The sequence below is a fragment of the Oncorhynchus gorbuscha genome, linkage group LG10 (assembly GCF_021184085.1).
Source record: "Oncorhynchus gorbuscha isolate QuinsamMale2020 ecotype Even-year linkage group LG10, OgorEven_v1.0, whole genome shotgun sequence".
Taxonomy (NCBI): Eukaryota; Metazoa; Chordata; class Actinopteri; order Salmoniformes; family Salmonidae; genus Oncorhynchus; species Oncorhynchus gorbuscha.
The window spans coordinates 89,991,282-90,014,119 of NC_060182.1; the positions used below are offsets into that span (position 1 = coordinate 89,991,282).

Genomic DNA, 22,838 nt, shown 5'->3' on the forward strand with positions numbered 1-22,838 from the left:
CTCTATCCTACCATGTTCACCTATCCTCTACCCTACTGTGTTCACCTATCCTCTACCCTACCGTGTTCACCTATCCTCTATCCTACTGTGTTCACCTATCCTCTATCATACTGTGTTCACCTATCCTCTATCCTACTGTGTTCACCTATCCTCTATCATACTGTGTTCACCTATCCTACTGCTTTAACCTCTATCCTACTGTGTTCACCTATCCTCTATCCTACTGTGTTCACCTATCCTCTATCCTACTGTGTTCACCTATCCTCTATCCTACTGTGTTCACCTATCCTCTATCCTACTGTGTTCACCTATCCTCTACCCTACTGTGTTCACCTATCCTCTCTCCGACTGTGTTCACCTATCCTCTATCCTATCATGTTCACCTATCCTCTATCCTACTGTGTTCACCTATCCTCTACCCTACTGTGTTCACCTATCCTCTCTCCTACTGTGTTCACCTATCCTCTATCCTATCATGTTCACCTATCCTCTATCCTACTGTGTTCACCTATCCTCTACCCTACTGTGTTCACCTATCCTCTATCCTATCATGTTCACCTATCCTCTATCCTACTGTGTTCACCTATCCTCTACCCTACTGTGTTCACCTATCCTCTACCCTACTGTGTTCACCTATCCTCTACCTACTCTTGGTCCTTCTAGCTCCTACGCCTAGTGTTCACCCATACGTAGAATGTATGCACACATGACTGTAAGTCGCTTTGGATAAAAGCGTCTGCTAAATGGCATATATTATTATATTATTATTACCCTACTGTGACAACCTATCCTCTCTCCTACTGTGTTCACCTATCCTCTATCCTATCATGTTCACCTATCCTCTATCCTATCATGTTCACCTATCCTCTATCCTATCATGTTCACCTATCCTCTATCCTACTGTGTTCACCTATCCTCTATCCTACTGTGTTCACTTATCCTCTATCCTACTGTGTTCACCTATCCTCTATCCTACTGTGTTCACCTATCCTCTATCCTACTGTGTTAACCTAACCTCTATCCTACTGTGTTCACCTATCCTCTACCCTACTGTGTTCACCTATCCTCTACCCTACTGTGACAACCTATCCTCTCTCCTACTGTGTTCACCTATCCTCTACCCTACTGTGTTAACCTATCCTCTCTCCTACTGTGTTCACCTATCCTCTATCCTATCATGTTCACCTATCCTCTATCCTATCATGTTCACCTATCCTCCACCCTACTGTGTTCACCTATTCTACTGCTTTAACCTCTATCCTACTGTGTTCACCTATCATCTATCATACTGTGTTCACCTATCCTCTATCCTACTGTGTTCACCTATCCTCTACCCTACTGTGTTCACCTATCCTCTATCCTACTGTGTTCACCTATCCTCTATCCTACTGTGTTCACCTATCCACTCTCCTACTGTGTTCACCTATCCTCTATCCTACTGTGTTCACTTATCCTCTATGCTACTGTGTTCATCTATTCTCTATCCTACTGTGTTCACCTATCCTACTGCTTTAACCTCTATACTACCGTGTTCACCTATCCTCTACCCTACTGTGTTCACCTATTCTACTGCTTTAACCTCTATCCTACTGTGTTCACCTATCCTCTATCCTACTGTGTTCAGCTATTCTACTGCTTTAACCTCTATCCTACTGTGTTCACCTATGCACCTATCTCAGATATGTGGTTACTTCAAGGAAGAGAGGAAGGATGCATACATTCTGTACATAGAGAACCTCTCTCACAGAGAAACAAGTGTTCACTTTACACACAGTTTTTCCAATACCGGTGACAAGCTAGGGGAGACCCCCAGAAATGATGCAGAGATAATACTATTGTGCTGAACAGTTTACCCTGTGATCCCCCATTAAAAACATCACAATGTAGTGCTGCACAGTTTACCTTGTGATCCCCCATGAAAAACATCACAATGTAGTGCTGCACAGTTTACCTTGTGATCCCCCCCATGAAAAACATCACAATGTAATGCTGCACAGTTTACCCTGTGATCCCCCATTAAAAACATCACAATATAGTGTTGCACAGTTTACCCTGTGATCCCCCATTAAAAACATCACAATGTAGTGCTGCACAGTTTACCCTGTGATCCCCCATTAAAAACATCACAATATAGTGTTGCACAGTTTACCTTGTGATCCCCCATTAAAAACATGACAATGTAATGTTGCACAGTTTACCTTGTGATCCCCCATGAAAAACATCACAATGTAGTGTTGCACAGTTTACCCTGTGATCCCCCATTAAAAACATCACAATATAATGTTGCACAGTTTACCCTGTGATGCCCCATTAAAAACATGACAATGTAGTGTTGCACAGTTTACCCTGTGTTCCCCCCCCATTAAAAACATGACAATGTAGTGTTGCACAGTTTACCCTGTGTTCCCCCATTAAAAACATGACAATGTAGTGTTGCACAGTTTACCTTGTGATCCCCCATTAAAAACATGACAATGTAGTGTTGCACAGTTTACCTTGTGATCCCCCATTAAAAACATGACAATGTAGTATTGCACAGTTTACCTTGTGATCCCCCATTAAAAACATGACAATGTAGTGTTGCACAGTTTACCCTGTGATGCCCCATTAAAAACATCACAATGTAGTGTTACACAGTTTACCTTGTGATGCCCCATTAAAAACATCACAATGTAGTGTTACACAGTTTACCCTGTGATGCCCCATTAAAAACATCACAATGTAGTGTTGCACAGTGTGATACCCCATTAAAAACATTAGGTTGCCAGTTTATGTGATGCCCCATTAAAAACATCACAATGTAGTGTTACACAGTTTACCCTGTGATGCCCCATTAAAAACATCACAATGTAGTGTTACACAGTTTACCTTGTGATACCCCATTAAAAACATCACAACATAAGGTTGCACAGTTTACCCTGTGATGCCCCATTAAAAACATCACAATGTAGTGTTGCACAGTTTACCATGTGATGCCCCATTAAAAAACATCACAATGTAGTGTTGCACAGTTTACCCTGTGATGCCCCATTAAAAACATCACAATGTAGTGTTGCACAGTTTACCCTGTGATGCCCCATTAAAAACATCACAACATAAGGTTGCACAGTTTACCCTGTGATGCCCCATTAAAAACATCACAATGTAGTGTTTCACAGTTTACCCTGTGATGCCCCATTAAAAACATCACAATGTAGTGTTGCACAGTTTACCCTGTGATGCCCCATTAAAAACATCACAATGTAGTGTTACACAGTTTACCCTATTGATCCCCCATTAAAAACATCACAATGTAGTGTTGCACAGTTTACCCTGTGATGCCCCATTAAAACATCACAATGTAATGTTACACAGTTTACCCTATTGATCCCCCATTAAAAACATGACAATGTAGTGTTGCACAGTTTACCCTGTGATACCCCATTAAAAACATCACCAGGTAGTGTTGCACCACAACATGTCACTCCAAAAGCAACACGTACCGTAGAGAGTCTAGCTACCGCTTCAGTTTTAGCAGAGCTGAAGGGACCAGATTGGCGTCAGCAATGGCTGACCCTCTCCGTGGGTGTCTCAGGTGGAGTTGGGATATGAAAAGGAAAACATACATTTCCAATACAAACAAGCACATGTGTGAAATAAGCACCTAACACACTTGTGAAATAAGCACCTAACACACGTGTGAAATAAGCACCTAACACACGTGTGAAATAAGCACCTAACACGTGTGAAATAAGCACCTAACACACGTGTGAAATAAGCACCTAACACACGTGTGAAATAAGCACCTAACACATGTGTGAAATAAGCACCTAACACACGTGTGAAATAAGCACCTAACACACGTGTGTGAAATAAGCACCTAACATGTGTGAAATAAGCACCTAACACGTGTGAAATAAGCACCTAACACATGTGTGAAATAAGCACCTAACACACGTGTGTGAAATAAGCACCTAACATGTGTGAAATAAGCACCTAACACGTGTGAAATAAGCACCTAACACACGTGTGTGAAATAAGCACCTAACACATGTGTGAAATAAGCACCTAACACGTGTGAAATAAGCACCTAACATGTGTGAAATAAGCACGTAACATGTGTGAAATAAGCACCTAACACGTGTGAAATAAGCACCTAACACACGTGTGAAATAAGCACCTAACACGTGTGAAATAAGCGCGTAACATGTGTGAAATAAGCACATAACATGTGTGAAATAAGCACCTAACACGTGTGAAATAAGCACCTAACACACGTGTGAAATAAGCACCTAACACACGTGTGAAATAAGCACCTAACACACGTGTGAAATAAGCACCTAACACACGTGTGAAATAAGCACCTAACACGTGTGAAATAAGCACCTAACACATGTGTGAAATAAGCACCTAACATGTGTGAAATAAGCACCTAACACGTGTGAAATAAGCACCTAACACATGTGTGTGAAATAAGCACCTAACACATGTGTGAAATAAGCACCTAACACGTGTGAAATAAGCACCTAACACACGTGTGAAATAAGCACCTAACATGTGTGAAATAAGCACCTAACACGTGTGAAATAAGCACCTAACATGTGTGAAATAAGCACCTAACACGTGTGAAATAAGCACCTAACATGTGTGAAATAAGCACCTAACACGTGTGAAATAAGCACCTAACATGTGTGAAATAAGCACCTAACACGTGTGAAATAAGCACCTAACATGTGTGAAATAAGCACCTAACACGTGTGAAATAAGCACCTAACATGTGTGAAATAAGCACCTAACACGTGTAAAATAAGCACCTAACACACGTGTGTGAAATAAGCACCTAACATGTGTGAAATAAGCACCTAACACACGTGTGTGAAATAAGCACCTAACACACGTGTGAAATAAGCACCTAACACGTGTGAAATAAGCACGTAACATGTGTGAAATAAGCACCTAACACGTGTGAAATAAGCACCTAACATGTGTGAAATAAGCACCTAACACGTGTGAAATAAGCACCTAACACACGTGTGTGAAATAAGCACCTAACACGTGTGAAATAAGCACGTAACATGTGTGAAATAAGCACCTAACACACGTGTGAAATAAGCACCTAACACACGTGTGAAATAAGCACCTAACACGTGTGAAATAAGCACGTAACATGTGTGAAATAAGCACCTAACACACGTGTGTGAAATAAGCACCTAACATGTGTGAAATAAGCACCTAACACACGTGTGTGAAATAAGCACCTAACATGTGTGAAATAAGCACCTAACACACGTGTGTGAAATAAGCACCTAACATGTGTGAAATAAGCACCTAACACACGTGTGTGAAATAAGCACCTAACACATGTGTGAAATAAGCACCTAACACGTGTATGAAATAAGCACCTAACACGTGTGTGAAATAAGCACCTAACACATGTGTGAAATAAGCACCTAACACACGTGTGAAATAAGCACCTAACACACGTGTGAAATAAGCACCTAACACACGTGTGAAATAAGCACCTAACACACGTGTGAAATAAGCACCTAACACATGTATTATTGCGATATGGTGGTGTCTCCATCTATCTTTCTGAAGGGCTATAGGTGGACTGAGGGGAACTACTCAGGAGCTGACTGGATTGGATTGGAGCACTGCCTCTGTCTGTCGTGACTAAGGGTCCCTAATTAATACTCCTCTGCTGACAACCAAACACATATAGTTTTATAGTCACAGTCTCTCTGAGGAATGATTGTTGCTCCATCTTAAAAATACAAAACAACATTTTCCCCTGCAACAACCCTTAAAAGCATCCCCGAGACAAACAAAGTTTTTCTATTTTATAAAAATTAATTTATTTACAAAAGACAAGAGTGGACAATTAAATACACATTAAGATTGAGTGAAGGCAAACATTAAATGTTTTAGTTAACAGGTTTTCTCTGTGGTCCTTGTCCTGGTAGTGAACCGTGCTGTGTATGACCGTGCCAGTCAGGTACAACGTAGTGCGGTACGTTCGGCTAGGAAATCAGAGTTTTCCACAGAGGTGAATTGTGGGCCTTTGTCAACGGTGATGGGGATGGTGTCCACTAGGTGGTGACATCGTCCACCTCAGTATTAGAAAGGGGTCTGACCCCGGAGGAACCATCCTGGGCCACAATCAGGAGGCATTCTCCTCATCACAGATCTAAAAGCTGTGTGTTAAGTGTAGTGGAGTCAGGTTCATGGTTGCTCTTGGTCTACTGGTCAAGACGTTGGTTTCTCCAATGGGGGACCCGGATTCATAACCTGTCGTGACATCAGTCTGGTGTCCTCAGACACACCCATGGTTCTGTGGCCCAGTGTCATTGTACCCACTCACCCTGGCTAACAGTCCTGTCCACACCTGTGCTTCACGAGCCTCTCGATGCGACCTTGTCTGAAAGTGTATATTATCCTTCCTCTTTGTCCGTTTTGTCTGTCTATCCATCTCCTTTTCGCCCTGTTTTCTCTGTCCCTGTCAGTAGTATCGGTTGAGGCTGCGTGTGACAGTGTTGACGTCGGGATGTCCGTTCATCCAGATCTCTTGTATGATCCTCTCTCTCTCCTCAACCCTCTGAGCTCGCTCCAACTCTACAGACCAAAACACAACCAAACCAACAACATTCATTAAATAATGCATTGTATACTTAACCATTAAAAAAACCCACTAAGCACTTAAGAGTTTCCAGCGTAGTGTGTGTGTTTACCTTCTATGGATGTGAACATGCTAGTGTGCAGCAGCGTTCTCTCAAATCGCCTCCGTCGTCGAGCCGATAGGTCAGAAGTCCCGTCGTCCCACTCCACTGATTCGCTGTCTCTGCTCGTCTCTGTGGCTACGCCGGGATTGCTTGTGTTAGGGTTGCCAGGTTGGGGATGGTGGTGACAGGGATGGTCCCCATGGTGATGGTGGTGATGCCTGTTGCTATGCTGATGGTGATGTCGTCGTCGGTTACTGTAGTGACAGTCAGTGCGACAGTGTATCTGGACCACGAGGGCACAGAGGGTGAGGAGGAGACCCACACACACACCACTAACAAACACCAGAGTTACTCGCTCAGGCTGGTCTGAGACGAGAGAGAGAGGGGAGGAGGGAGAGAGAGAGGAGGAGGGTGAGAGAGAGAGGAGGAGGATGGTGAGAGAGAGAGAGAGAGAGAGAGAGAGAGAGAGAGAGAGAGAGAGAGAGAGAGAGAGAGAGAGAGAGAGAGAGAGAGAGAGAGAGAGGGGGAGAGAAGAGAGAGAGAGAGAGAGAGAGAGAGAGAGAGAGAGAGAGAGAGAGAGAGAGAGAGAGAGAGAGAGAGAGGAGGGTGAGAGAGAGAGGAGAGAGAGAGAGAGAGAGAGAGAGAGAGAGAGAGAGAGAGAGAGAGAGAGAGAGAGAGAGAGAGAGAGAGAGGTGAGAGGGAGAGGGAGAGGAGGATGGTGAGAGAGAGAGAGAGAGAGAGAGAGAGAGAGAGAGAGAGAGAGAGAGAGAGAGAGAGAGAGAGAGAGAGAGAGAGAGAGAGAGAGAGAGAGAGAGAGAGAGAGAGAGAGAGAGAGAGAGAGAGGAGGGAGAGAGAGAGAGAGACAGAGAGGATGGTGAGAGAGAGAGAGAGAGAGAGAGAGAGAGAGAGAGAGAGAGAGAGAGAGAGAGAGAGAGAGAGAGAGAGAGAGAGAGAGAGAGAGAGAGAGAGAGAGAGAGAGAGAGAGAGGAGGATGGTGAGAGAGAGAGAGAGACAGAGAGAGAGACAGAGAGAGAGAGAGAGAGAGAGGAGGATGGTGAGAGAGAGAGAGAGAGAGAGACAGAGAGAGAGAGACAGAGAGAGACAGAGAGAGAGAGAGAGAGAGAGAGAGAGAGAGAGAGAGAGAGAGAGAGAGAGAGAGAGAGAGAGAGAGAGAGAGAGAGAGAGAGAGAGAGAGAGACAGAGAGAGAGAGAGAGAGAGAGAGAGAGAGAGAGAGAGAGAGAGAGAGAGAGAGAGAGAGAGAGAGAGAGAGACAGAGAGACAGATTGAGAGCAAAAAATAAAAGAGAAAGAGTGATTTATTTCTTTATCCAGGTTACACTGACAGACACCTGAACATGTTTTTCTATCATCATTTGTAACAACAAATATTCAAACAGTTCAACAAAAACACCTGATGTTTCAGTCACTGTTTACCTGCTATGAAGGTGTAGGCTGCCAGGGCGTTGCTAAACAAAGCCATCTCCTGGGAGACCACCTTCACCTCCATACTTTGGCTGGGGCTTCCTGTGGGCGGGGCATTCATGATGATGTCACTAACTGTCTCTCTCTGGCATGAGAGAGGCCAAGGTTCATATCTTCTGTGTATAAGTCAGACTTGGCTGACTGTGGTCTTCAATTCTGTATGGTTTTATGGAAACAATTCTGGCTACCCCCTTCCATAAAGTCTGTACTGGGTTCTCTCTTTTCTCTCTCTGTCTTCTATGAAATATGCACTGGTCCCCTCAGCCGAGAACAGGACAGCAGTCTTCTCTGTCACTGTAAGGTTCAAACAGAAAGAGAGAGAGAGAGAGAGAGAGAGAGAGAGAGAGAGAGAGAGAGAGAGAGAGAGAGAGAGAGAGAGAGAGAGAGAGAGAGAGAGAGAGAGAGAGAGAGAGAGAGAGAGAGAGAGAGAGAGAGAGAGAGAGAGAGGAGAGAGAGAGAGAGAGAGAGAGAGTGTTCAATCAAAGTGTCACATAAACATTGAACCAGCGATGAACTCTGTCTCCGACCCTGATGGCTCTGGGTGACTATGGGGCTGTCTGACGAAGCTAGAGAAAAATACAGAGTGCTCATAGGAAAACTCGTAGAATACCTCCCAATCATTGGTTTCCATTTTTCCCCTGAAAACATTCCAATAGAGTCACAGATGTAGGATCAACCCATCTAGAGGACGAGGAGGATTAATTAAACCCATCTAGAGGACAAGGAGGATTAATTAAACCCATCTAGAGGACGAGGAGGAGGAATTAAACCCATCTAGAGGACGAGGAGGAGGAATTAAACCCATCTAGAGGACGAGGAGGAGGAATTAAACCCATCTAGAGGACGAGGAGGATTAATTAAACCCATCTAGAGGACAAGGAGGATTAATTAAACCCATCTAGAGGATGGGGAGGAGGAATTAAACCCATCTAGAGGATGAGGAGGAGGAATTAAACCCATCTAGAGGACGAGGAATTAATGTCATGTTTTGTCATTTATTATCTTGTCTTGTCCCTGTGCTTCCCATTCTATTCGTTTCCCTCTGCTGGTCTTATTAGGTTCTTTCCCTCTTTCTATCCCTCTCTCTCCCCCTCCCTCTCTCACTCTCTCGCTCTCTCTTCTCTCTATCGTTCCGTTCCTGCTCCCAGCTGTTCCTATTCCCCTAATCATCATTTAGTCTTCCCACACCTGTTCCCGATCCTTTTCCCTGATTAGAGTCCCTATTTCTCTCCTTGTTATTCGTTTCTGCCCTGTCGGTTCCTTGTCTAGAATTCACCGTGCTGTGTTTGTGTATCGCCCTGTCGTGTCGTGTTTTCCTCAGATGCTGCGTGGTGAGCAGGTGTCTGAGTCTGTCTGGTTCAAGTGCCTTCCCGAGGCAACCTGCTGTTCACCTGCTGTTCAAGATCGAGTCTCCAGTTGTCCTCGTCATTTCGAGTGAAAGTTGTGTTTTTTTGATTGTATTTACTTTACTGGATTAAAGACTCTGTTTTCGCCAAGTCGCTTTTGGGTCCTCTTTCACCTGCATGACAGAAGGAACCGACCAAGGAATGGACCCAGCGACTTCAGACGCTCGTTACACTGCCGTCGAGATCCAAGGAGCCATGCTCGGCAGACACGAGCAGGAATTGTCTGCTGCTCGCCATGCCGTGGAGAACCTGGCCGCTCAGGTTTCCGACCTCTCTGGACAGTTCCAGAGTCTACGTCTCGTGCCACCTGTTACTTCCTGTCCTGCCGAGCCTCCAGAACCTAGGGTTAATAACCCACCTTGCTACTCCGGGCAGCCCACTGAGTGCCGCTCCTTTCTCACGCAGTGTGAGATTGTGTTCTCTCTCCAACCCAACACATACTCTAGAGAGAGAGCTCGGGTTGCTTACGTCATTTCACTCCTTACTGGCCGGGCTCGAGAATGGGGCACAGCTATCTGGGAGGCAAGGGCTGATTGCTCTAACAAGTTCCAGAACTTTAAAGAGGAGATGATTCGGGTTTTTGACCGTTCAGTTTTTGGTAGGGAGGATTCTAGGGCCCTGGCTTCCTTATGCCAAGGTGAACGGTCCATAACGGATTATTCTATTGAGTTTCACACTCTTGCTGCCTCTAGTGAGTGGAACGAGCCGGCGCTGCTCGCTCGTTTTCTGGAGGGACTCCACGCAGTGGTTAAGGATGAGATTCTCTCCCGGGAGGTTCCTTCAGATGTGGACTCTTTGATTGCTCTCGCCATCCGCATAGAACGACGGGTAGATCTTCGTCACCGGGCTCGTGGAAGAGAGCTCGCATCAACGGTGTTTCCCTGCTCCGCATCGCAACCATCTCCCTCCTCTGGCTCAGAGACTGAGCCCATGCAGCTGGGAGGGATTCGCATCTCGACTAAGGAGAGGGAACGGAGGATCACCAACCGCCTGTGCCTCTATTGCGGAGTTGCTGGACATTTTGTTAATTCATGTCCAGTAAAAGCCAGAGCTCATCTGTAAGCGGAGGGCTACAGGTGAGCGCAACTACTCAAGTCTCTCCATCAAAATCCTGTACTGCTTTGTCGGTCCATCTACGCTGGACCGGTTCGGGTGCTACATGTAGTGCCTTGATAGACTCTGGGGCTGAGGGTTGTTTCATGGACGAAGCATGGGTTCGGAAACATGACATTCCTTTCAGAGAGTTAGAGAAGCCTACGCCCATGTTCGCCTTAGATGGTAGTCATCTTCCCAGTATCAGATTTGAGACACTACCTTTAACCCTCACAGTATCTGGTAACCACAGTGAGACTATTTCTTTTTTGATTTTTCGTTCACCGTTTACACCTGTTGTTTTGGGTCATCCCTGGCTAGTATGTCATAATCCTTCTATTAATTGGTCTAGTAATTCTATCCTATCCTGGAACGTTTCTTGTCATGTGAAGTGTTTAATGTCTGCCATCCCCCGTTTCTTCTGTCCCTACTTCTCAGGAGGAACCTGGCGATTTGACAGGAGTGCCGGAGGAATATCATGATCTGCGCACGGTCTTCAGTCGGTCCCGAGCCAACTCCCTTCCTCCTCACCGGTCGTATGATTGTAGTATTGATCTCCTTCCGGGGACCACTCCTCCTCGGGGTAGACTATACTCTCTGTCGGCTCCCGAACGTAAGGCTCTCGAGGATTATTTGTCTGTGTCTCTTGACGCCGGTACCATAGTGCCTTCTTCCTCTCCGGCCGGGGCGGGGTTCTTTTTGTTAAGAAGAAGGACGGTACTCTGCGCCCTGCGTGGATTATCGAGGGCTGAATGACATAACGGTTAAGAATCGTTATCCGCTTCCCTTATGTCATCAGCCTTCGAGATTCTGCAGGGAGCCAGGTGCTTTACTAAGTTGGACCTTCGTAACGCTTACCATCTCGTGCGCATCAGAGAGGGGGACGAGTGGAAAACGGCGTTTAACACTCCGTTAGGGCATTTTGAGTACCGGGTTCTGCCGTTTGGTCTCGCCAATGCGCCAGCTGTTTTTCAGGCATTAGTTAATGATGTTCTGAGAGACATGCTGAACATCTTTGTTTTTGTCTATCTTGACGATATCCTGATTTTTCTCCGTCACTCGAGATTCATGTTCAGCACGTTCGACGTGTTCTACAGCGCCTTTTAGAGAATTGTCTCTACGTAAAGGCTGAGAAGTGCTCTTTTCATGTCTCCTCCGTTACTTTTCTCGGTTCCGTTATTTCCGCTGAAGGCATTCAGATGGATTCCGCTAAGGTCCAAGCTGTCAGTGATTGGCCCGTTCCAAGGTCACGTGTCGAGTTGCAGCGCTTTTTAGGTTTCGCTAATTTCTATCGGCGTTTCATTCGTAATTTCGGTCAAGTTGCTGCCCCTCTCACAGCTCTTACTTCTGTCAAGACGTGTTTTAAGTGGTCCGGTTCCGCCCAGGGAGCTTTTGATCTTCTAAAGAACGTTTTACGTCCGCTCCTATCCTCGTTACTCCTGACGTCACTAGACAATTCATTGTCGAGGTTGACGCTTCAGAGGTAGGCGTGGGAGCCATTCTATCCCAGCGCTTCCAGTCTGACGATAAGGTTCATCCTTGCGCTTATTTTTCTCATCGCCTGTCGCCATCTGAGCGCAACTATGATGTGGGTAACCGTGAACTGCTCGCCATCCGCTTAGCCCTAGGCGAATGGCGACAGTGGTTGGAGGGGGCGACCGTTCCTTTTGTCGTTTGGACAGACCATAAGAACCTTGAGTACATCCGTTCTGCCAAACGACTTAATGCCCGTCAAGCTCGTTGGGCGTTGTTTTTCGCTCGTTTCGAGTTTGTGATTTCTTACCGTCCGGGTAGCAAGAACACCAAGCCTGATGCCTTATCCCGTCTGTTTAGTTCTTCTGTGGCTTCTACTGATCCCGAGGGGATTCTTCCTTATGGGCGTGTTGTCGGGTTAACAGTCTGGGGAATTGAAAGACAGGTTAAGCAAGCACTCACGCACACTGCGTCGCCGCGCTTGTCCTAGTAACCTCCTTTTCGTTCCTGTTTCCACTCGTCTGGCTGTTCTTCAGTGGGCTCACTCTGCCAAGTTAGCTGGTCATCCCGGTGTTCGAGGCACTCTTGCGTCTATTCGCCAGCGCTTTTGGTGGCCGACTCAGGAGCGTGACACGCGCCGTTTCGTGGCTGCTTGTTCGGACTGCGCGCAGACTAAGTCGGGTAACTCTCCTCCTGCCGGTCGTCTCAGACCGCTCCCCATTCCTTCTCGACCATGGTCTCACATCGCCCTAGACTTCATTACCGGTCTGCCTTTGTCTGCGGGGGAAGACTGTGATTCTTACGGTTGTCGATAGGTTCTCTAAGGCGGCACATTTCATTCCCCTCGCTAAACTTCCTTCCGCTAAGGAGACGGCACAAATCATTATCGAGAATGTATTCAGAATTCATGGCCTTCCGTTAGACGCCGTTTCAGACAGAGGCCCGCAATTCACGTCACAGTTTTGGAGGGAGTTCTGTCGTTTGATTGGTGCGTCCGTCAGTCTCTCTTCCGGGTTTCATCCCCAGTCTAACGGTCAAGCAAAGAGGGCCAATCAGACGATTGGTCGCATACTACGCAGCCTTTCTTTCAGAAACCCTGCGTCTTGGGCAGAACAGCTCCCCTGGGCAGAATACGCTCACAATTCGCTTCCTTCGTCTGCTACCGGGTTATCTCCGTTTCAGAGTAGTCTGGGTTACCAGCCTCCTCTGTTCTCATCCCAGCTTGCCGAGTCCAGCGTTCCCTCCGCTCAAGCGTTTGTCCAACGTTGTGAGCGCACCTGGAGGAGGGTGAGGTCTGCACTTTGCCGTTACAGGGCACAGACTGTGAGAGCCGCCAATAAACGCAGGATTAAGAGTCCAAGGTATTGTTGCGGCCAGAGAGTGTGGCTTTCCACTCGCAACCTTCCTCTTACGACAGCTTCTCGTAAGTTGACTCCGCGGTTCATTGGTCCGTTCCGTGTCTCCCAGGTCGTCAATCCTGTCGCTGTGCGACTGCTTCTTCCGCGACATCTTCGTCGCGTCCATCCTGTCTTCCATGTCTCCTGTGTTAAGCCCTTTCTTCGCACCCCGTTCGTCTTCCCTCCCCCCCTCCCGTCCTTGTCGAGAGCGCACCTATTTACAAGGTACATAAGATCATGGACATGCGTTCTCGGGGACGGGGTCACCAATACTTAGTGGATTGGGAGGGTTACGGTCCTGAGGAGAGGAGTTGGGTTCCGTCTCGGGACGTGCTGGACCGTTCACTCATTGATGATTTCCTCCGTTGCCGCCAGGATTCCTCCTCGAGTGCGCCAGGAGGCGCTCGGTGAGTGGGGGGTACTGTCATGTTTTGTCATTTATTATCTTGTCTTGTCCCTGTGCTTCCCATTCTATTCGTTTCCCTCTGCTGGTCTTATTAGGTTCTTTCCCTCTTTCTATCCCTCTCTCTCCCCCTCCCTCTCTCACTCTCTCGCTCTCTCTTCTCTCTATCGTTCCGTTCCTGCTCCCAGCTGTTCCTATTCCCCTAATCATCATTTAGTCTTCCCACACCTGTTCCCGATCCTTTTCCCTGATTAGAGTCCCTATTTCTCTCCTTGTTATTCGTTTCTGCCCTGTCGGTTCCTTGTCTAGAATTCACCGTGCTGTGTTTGTGTATCGCCCTGTCGTGTCGTGTTTTCCTCAGATGCTGCGTGGTGAGCAGGTGTCTGAGTCTGTCTGGTTCAAGTGCCTTCCCGAGGCAACCTGCTGTTCACCTGCTGTTCAAGATCGAGTCTCCAGTTGTCCTCGTCATTTCGAGTGAAAGTTGTGTTTTTTTGATTGTATTTACTTTACTGGATTAAAGACTCTGTTTTCGCCAAGTCGCTTTTGGGTCCTCTTTCACCTGCATGACAATTAAACCCATCTTGAGGAAAAGGAGGAGGAATTAAACCCATCTAGAGGACGAGGAATTAAACCCATCTCGAGGAAAAGGAGGAGGAATTAAACCCATCTAGAGGACGAGGAGGATTAATTAAACCCATCTAGAGGACGAGGAGGATTAATTAAACCCATCTAGTAGACGAGGAGGATTAATTAAACCCATCTAGAGGACGAGGAGGATTAATTAAACCCATCTAGAGGGCGAGGAGGATTAATTAAACCCATCTAGAGGACGAGGAGGATTAATTAAACCCATCTAGAGGACGAGGAGGATTAATTAAACCCATCTAGAGGACGAGGAGGATTAATTAAACCCATCTAGAGGACGAGGAGGATTAATTAAACCCATCTAGAGGACGAGGAGGAGGAATTAAACCCATCTAGAGGACGAGGAGGAGGAATTAAACCCATCTAGAGGACGAGGAGGAGGAATTAAACCCATCTAGAGGACGAGGAGGAGGAATTAAACCCATCTAGAGGACGAGGAGGAGGAATTAAACCCATCTAGAGGACGAGGAGGATTAATTAAACCCATCTAGAGGACGAGGAGGATTAATTAAACCCATCTAGAGGACGAGGAGGGTTAATTACACCAACAAAAGACGAAGGAAAACAGGGAGATTTGAGCTGTAAATTGAAATAGCAGCAGCCTCTGTCTTGACATCTGCAGGGGAAGAAAGAAATGCCAACTCAACAACAATAGAATGACGACTTTTGTAAGTATTCAGCATTTCACTGTAAAGTCTACACCTGTTGTATTCGGTACATGTGACAAATAACATTTGATTTGGTTTGATTTGAAATGACGAGGGCTAAAGCTGATTGGCTGGAACTCGAATTTCAAGGAGGCTGGCCCACGAGGGGAAAATGTAGGGAAAATGGCGCAGCACAGCTTCCAGAAAAACAGTCGCTTTCAAAATAGAGATTTTGTGGCTAATTGAAGTAAAATAGTAATTCTGCTCATAGATTAAGCACGTTTGAACTACACGTTGACTCATTCAGCCCAAAGCGGGAGGTTTAAAGAATAGTTGGTCATCGCCAAAGTTCCAGAACATGTCTTTAATCTGTTCCAGAACATGTCTTTAATCTGTTCCAGAACATGTCTTTAATCTGTTCCAGAACATGTCTTTAATCTGTTCCAGAACATGTCTTTAATCTGTTCCAGAACGTGTCTTTAATCTGTTCCAGAACATGTCTTTAATCTGTTCCAGAGCATGTGTTTAATCTGTTCCAGAACATGTCTTTAATCTGTTCCAGAGCATGTCTATAATCTGTTCCAGAACATGTCTTTAATCTGTTCCAGAGCATGTCTTTAATCTGTTCCAGAACATGTCTTTAATCTGTTCCAGAGCATGTCTTTAATCTGTTCCAGAACATGTCTTTAATCTGTTCCAGAGCATGTCTTTAATCTGTTCCAGAACATGTCTTTAATCTGTTCCAGAACATGTCTTTAATCTGTTCCAGAACATGTCTAATCTGTTCCAGAACATGTCTTTAATCTGTTCCAGAACATGTCTTTAATCTGTTCCAGAGCATATCTTTAATCTGTTCCAGAACATGTCTTTAATCTATCCTCCATGGAGATGATACTGACAGTACCAAAAATGAGGAACAGGGGACTGTAGGCTACTCCGTTTAGACAGGCTGAAGATCAGAACTGTCTAAATGCAACAACAGTATCACAGCGGGTTGAGATGGGGAGTCGGGTCTGTGTGTGTGTTCCTTCCTGGGGGCTGACCTTCTCACCCTCATTAGAAAAACAAAACACAATCTCAGGCTGAACACCACGCTTTAAAAATCTCTCTCCTTCTCTTTCCATATCACTTCCTTTCTCCATCGCTCTGCGTGGCCTGTGTGTGTGTGTGTGTGTGTGTGTGTGTGTGTGTGTGTGTGTGTGTGTGTGTGTGTGTGTGTGTGTGTGTGTGTGTGTGTGTGTGTGTGTGTGGCCTGTGTGTGTGTGTGTGTGTGTGTGTGTGTGTGTGTGTGTGTGTGTGTGTGTGTGTGTGTGTGTGTGTGTGTGTGTGTGTGTGTGTGTGTGTGTGCGTGACACACAGGTGTCAGTGAAACAATCCAGGAATGCAGCTTTGTGATGGACGGAGAGAGAGAAAGGAGAGAACAAGAGAACAACGTAGCTGGAAACTGCCCAGATCAGCTGAAAACTGATCACAGATCAGCTGAAGGTGAAATTAAATCTACTAATATCTATGCATGGTTTGTCAGATTTCCTTATCAATCAAACTGAGCTGATGTGATAGGTGAGTTTTTTAAGAGTCAGACTCGGTTAATTAACGGTGGTTTCAGCTCGTTAGACATCGTTACAGCTCGTTAGAACGTTCAACTAAACGGATTAGAGTCTGATACAGTTAGATCGACTCGAATAAACACTCAACAGTTCATGAACTCTCTTTCTTATCCTTCTAATTAGTTTTCTCTTCTTTCTGTTTGTATGTCTCCTTCTCTCTGTTTTCTTCTTCAAGTCACCACTCTCTTTCTGCAGACTAAAACCTATCGCTTTGGTAAAACACAAAGATGTATACAGACAGACACACAGAGCCTTACTGCACAATCGTCCAATGTTGTGCAGAGTCCCTGTGCTGTTTTAAACTGGGCTTCCTACACTGCTCAACTCCTACCCCACTTTGGAATGACTCTGACCAGTGTGTGCAGAATCATGACAAAACACACACACAGACACACAGACACAGACACACACACACACACACACACACACACACACACACACACACACACACACACACACACACACACACACACACACACACACACACACACACACACACACACACACACACACACACACACACACACACACACACACACAGAGCTCTGACCACACTGGCCTTAATATTCCAGAGAAACCATTCCTCCAGGTTCCAGACCAAATTTAGCCCAAAAAGCATGCCTGTGTTGACTCTGAGACTGATGCATAGTGACATTGGCCTTTTCTCTCTTTCTGCTTTTAAAGGGATACTTTGGGATTTTGGCAATGAAGCCCTTTATCTACTTCCCCAGAATCAGATGAACTTGTGGATATCATTTTCATGTGTCTGCATCCAGTATGAAGGAAGAGGGAGGTAGTTTCTCCTGCCAATGCTAACTGGCGTTAGTGCAATGACTGGAAGTCTATGGTATCTACTAGCATGCTAGCAGTTACCATAGACTTCCAGTCATTGGCTGCCAGTTATTGTGCTAACGCTAGTTAGCAATTGAGCTATCACTAGATAGCAACTTCCTTCAAACTGAACGCAGAGACATAGTAATGTTATCCACAAGTTAATCTGGCTCTGGGGAAGTAGATAAATGGGTTCAGTGCCAAAATCCTGAAGTATCCCTTTATCATCTCATGAATCTGCTTAAAGAGCGAATGGGAATACAGACAAAGATGGAGAGTGAGAGTAAGAAAGGGAAATAATATAGGTTTGTAGATTTAGTGCTGAGAGTGAGAGTAGTGGATATTTTCACTGCAACTGATTCCTCTCATCCCCCCCATGAGATCCCTCTGATATGAGGCATCAGGCCTTTCTGAAGCCCCCCCATTGATAAATGAATTCAACGGACTCTCTGCTGGTGCCAGTGGCTGTGTGTTCCCTACACCCTGCAGCCCAACCCACAGGCATCGGTGGAGTGAGGAGGACAAGCTGTTATTATGCTTCTCTAGATACCACACATTATCCAACACACACACCCTAAAACACACACATACACACACACACAATGTCACACACACAATGTCACACACACACACACACACACACACACACACACACACACACACACACACACACACACACACACAAACACACACACACAAACATCCCCCAAACACACCCACACCCTAAAACACACACACACAAACATCCCCCCCAAAACACACACACACACACACACACACACACACACACACACACACACACACACACACACACACACACACACACACACACACACACACACACACACACACACAAACACACACACACATCCCCCAAACACACACACACCCTAAAACACACACACACACACACACACACACACACACACACACACACACACACACACACACACACACACACACACACACACACACACACACACACACACACACACACACGTCACACAGGCACACACACACACACACACACACACACACACACACACACACACACACACACACACACACACACACACACACACACACACACACACACACACACACACACACACACACACACACACACACACGTATGTCCTATTAACTCATCCATCAGAAACGTTAAAGGACCATTAACGTTAACTGTTATTATTATTCATTTTATTTATACAGCAGATCAACTGAGCCCTGTTTTCAATACAAAGAAAAATCACATATATGCACAAATAAAAGACATATATACGCATTAAGAAAAACATCCACAATTAGCATTTAACAGATCAGATATCGATTTTGTTTTATTTCCTAAGGAGGGAGCGGAACATCTATTCTAAGAGTTTTTTGTAAAGTGTTCATTATGTAAAGTGCAGCATAACTGAAGGCGCATTGTCCGATCTGTGTAGAAACTGGGAGGGATCTGAAAGTGTAATGTAATTCATTGACCTAGTTGTATAATTAGTAATTCTATAAGAGATTAGAGATGTCAGATACATTGGAAGTGGTTTTTGCATTAACTCTTTATAGATAATTACAAACTACTGCTCCCTTCTGTCGGTTAACGAGACCCAACCTACTTGTAGACATAAGGAACGGTGGTGAGTTTTAAAACCAGAGTATCACACCCTGACCTTAGTATTCTTTGTTTTCTTTGTTATTTTGGTTAGGTCAGGGTGTGACATGGGTGATGTATGTGTTTTGTCTTGTCTAGGGGTTTTGTATTGTCTAGGGGTTTTGTATGTATATGGGGGTGTAGCCTATCTAGGTGTTTTTGTAAGTCTATGGTTGCCTAGATTGGTTCTCAATTAGAGGCAGCTGTCTATCGTTGTCTCTGATTGGGAACCATATTTAGGCAGCCATATTCTTTGGGTATTTTGTGGTCGATTGTTCCTGTTACGGGACTGTTTGGGCTTTGTTGATTTGGCGGTTTATTGTTTTGTTCGTTGTTTAAGTATCCCATTTAAAATATGGATTATCATCACGCTGCATTTTGGTCCTCCTCTCTTTCACCCGAAGACAAAACGTGACACAGAGCCAGTAATGAACCTCAGAGCACAAATACATACGGCACCTAATGGTTTAACTGTGGCAGCATGCATGTAAACAACATCCCCATAATACAATACACACACAAAGGTAGACTGAACCGTTTTCTTCCTATTAGCAGATGATGAGCAGGCTTTTCTTTCTGTAAAATAAACCACATTTTAAACTTCAACTTTCTTACCAGCTCAGATATGTGTTTTGAAAGACAACTTGTCATCTAGGCATTTACCAAGATATTTATAATAAGGAACTAGTTCCATTTCTACACCATTTAGCCTATTCATTTTATAGTCATTTATAGTGGCAAGAAAAGTATTGGAACCCTTTGGAAATACCTGTATTTCTGCATAAATTGGTCATAAAATTTCATCTGTTCTTCATCTCGGCCACAACAATAGACAAACACAGTTTTCTTAAACTAATAACGCACAAAATATTATTTGTTTTTATGTCTTTATTGAAAACACCGTATAAACATTCACAGTGCAGGGTGGGAAAAGTATGTGAACCCTGGTTGACAAATGTTTTCTATAGTTGCGGATCAGACGTGCACAACGGTCAAAAGGCATTTTGGACCATTCCTCTTTACAAAACTGTTTCAGTTCAGAAATATTCTTGGGATGTCTGGTGTGAACCGCGCTCGAGGTCATGCCACAGAATCTCAAACGGGTTGAGGTCAGGACTCCAGAAGGCATATTTTCTTTGGTTGAAGCCATTCTGTTGTTGATTTACTTCTGTGTTTTGGGTCGTTCTGTTAAATCACCCAACTTCTGTTGAGCTTCAATTGTCGGACAGATAGCCTTACATTCTCCTGCAAAATGTATTGATGAACATGGGAATTCATTTTTCTGTCGATGACAGCAAGTTGTCCAGTACCTGAGGCAGCAAAGCAGCGTAAACCATGACGCTCCCTCCACCACAGTTGGGATGAGGTTTTGATGTTGGTGTACAGTCCGTTTTTTTCCTCCACACATAGTTTTGTGTGTTCCTTCCAAACAACTCAACTTCAGTTTCATTTGTCCACAGAATGTTTGCCAGTGGCGCTGTGGAACATCCAGGTGCTCTTTTGCGAACTTCAGACGTGCAGCAATGGGTTTTTTGGACAGCAGTGGCTTCTTCCGTGGTGTCCTCCCATGAACACCATTCTTGTTTAGTGTTTTACGTATCGTAGACTCATCAACAGAGATGTTAGCATGTTCCAGAGATTTCTGTTAGTCTTTAGCTGACACTAGGATTCTTGAGTATTCTGCACTGTTCTCTTGCAGTCATCTTTGCAGGACAGCCACTCCTAGGGAGAGTAGCAACAGTGCTGAACTTTCTCAATTTATCGACAATTTGTCTTACAGTGGACTGATGAATATCAAAGCTTTTAGAGATACTGTTGTAACCCTTTCCAGCTTTATGCAAGTCAATCATTCTTAATCCTAGGTCTTCTTTTGTTCGAGGCATGGTTCACATCAGGCAATGCTTCGTGTGAATAGCAAATAGTGTTTTTTATTGGGCAAGGCAGCTCTAACCAACATCTCCAAACTCATCTCATTGACTCCAGGTTAGTTGACTCCTGACTCCAATTATCTTTTGGAGAAGTCGTTAGCCTAGGGGTTCACATACTTTTTCCAACCTACACTGTGAATGTTAAATTATGTATTCAATATAGACAAGTTATTAGTTTTAGCACACTGTTTTTGTCTTGTTTTGACTTAGGGGAAGATCAGATCACATTTTTTGATAAATGTATGCAGAAATCCAGGTAATTCCAAAGGGTTCACATACTCTTCTTGCAACTGTAGATAAAAAATGATGTAGTCTAGAGAAGAGAATATATGTTGTTTTGTTAGCATTTAGCACCAATTTAAGATCAGAAAGTGTCTTCTGAAGTACCAGAAAATCAGATTTCAAATGTGAAAATGCTTGGCCAATAGTAGGAGCGATGGAGTATAACACACTAACATCAGACTATAAATTAATTTTTACAATTTCTCATTTTGTAATTTGTTATTAATATAGATATTAAACAATAGCGGAGATAGTACTGAGCCTTATGGGACAACTTTTTGAAACGCTAGAAACTCAGATTTAATACCATCTGCCATGATGACTTGGGTTCTTTCATGGAGATAATTATTGAACCATAAGCAAACATCAGCGCCCAATCCAATCGAAGACAGCTGATTTAACAGAGTTCCATGATCAACACAGTCAAAAGCTTTGCAAAAGTCAATAAACATGGCAGCACAACTTTTTCTATTATCCAAGACGTTTCCAATATCACTCCCAACAAGCATTGTGGTGCTAGCAGTGCTACGTTTAAGTCTAAAGCCAGGTGTATTTATATTAAGGATGCCATTTACATATAGAAAAGACTGTAGTTGCTTGTTGACTAAAGACTCTAGTACTGTGCATACTTACATTTCCATGATCCAGATTGTAAATCCCTTCCAACGAAACACGTTTAAAGTTCCATGTTCTCTCCCCTCCTCTCCTCTGCCGTAGTAATCCAGAGAGCATCAGCGCGGCTCCAGTGAGACCACTATCCAAAGACCCAGAGACCCAAATATAACAGCAGCAGAAGGGGGAGTCACTCCTACAGCAACAATGTGAAGTCACAAAGAGATATAGGGATGGTTTTAAAAGACTTTCCAGCTTCCAATCAGTTTTCCAAGAATGATTTTCCAAAGTTTTCCAGGTTCGTCTCTCAGCAGGCAGGGATCGAGCCCTGGAAGCTGGAATGTGACACAGGAGAAGCTCACCCCCACGGATATTCACACACACACACACACACACACACTCGTGCTCCGCACTCTTGTTCGTAAAAAACCCTCACACTCTCATCTCCCACACTCTGTAAGACCCATCGTCTCTGCTATACATTCCCCTCTTACCACCCAACCTGACTACATTGAGCAGAGAGAGCAACTCTGTGGCACAAAGACAGACAAAGAGGGAGAGAGAGAAGCAGGGTGTGGTGGGGGGTAGAGCTTTGGATTTGGCTATGGAGAAAAAGAGAGACAAGCGAATAAGATTGGAGAACCAATGAAGTGAGGGTGAAAGAGAGGGAACGAGACAGAGAAAGAG

The 22,838-nt window shown here is 44.8% G+C and overlaps 1 protein-coding gene and 1 long non-coding RNA gene across 2 annotated transcripts; one reads left to right on the top strand and one right to left on the bottom strand.

Annotated features, from left to right (window-relative positions):
- Window positions 1–6,207: 6,207 nt before the first annotated feature.
- On the bottom strand, window positions 6,208–22,690 carry LOC124046727 (protein eva-1 homolog A-like). The gene is made up of 4 exons (XM_046367440.1): window positions 22,173–22,690; window positions 8,133–8,474; window positions 6,708–7,064; window positions 6,208–6,591 (listed from the first exon to the last, which is right to left on the bottom strand). The coding sequence occupies exons 2-4, from the start codon at window positions 8,239–8,241 to the stop codon at window positions 6,479–6,481; spliced, it is 579 nt and encodes a 192-aa protein (XP_046223396.1). The 5' UTR covers window positions 8,242–8,474; window positions 22,173–22,690; the 3' UTR covers window positions 6,208–6,478.
- LOC124046730 lies at window positions 14,985–22,687 on the top strand. The gene is made up of 3 exons (XR_006841054.1): window positions 14,985–15,264; window positions 16,603–16,728; window positions 22,257–22,687. It is a non-coding gene; the product is annotated as an uncharacterized LOC124046730 (long non-coding RNA).
- Window positions 22,691–22,838: the final 148 nt, after the last annotated feature.

Excerpts from the sequence above, each read along its gene's own strand:
- LOC124046727 (XM_046367440.1), bottom strand. The coding sequence starts at position 8,241 with ATGAATGCCCCGCCCACAGGAAGCCCCAGCCAAAGTATGGAGGTGAAG. Across the intron at positions 7,065-8,132 it reads AGCCTACACCTTCATAGCAG|ACCAGCCTGAGCGAGTAACT; the intron begins GTAAACAGTGAC and ends CTCTCGTCTCAG. Across the intron at positions 6,592-6,707 it reads CATGTTCACATCCATAGAAG|AGTTGGAGCGAGCTCAGAGG; the intron begins GTAAACACACAC and ends TTTGGTCTGTAG.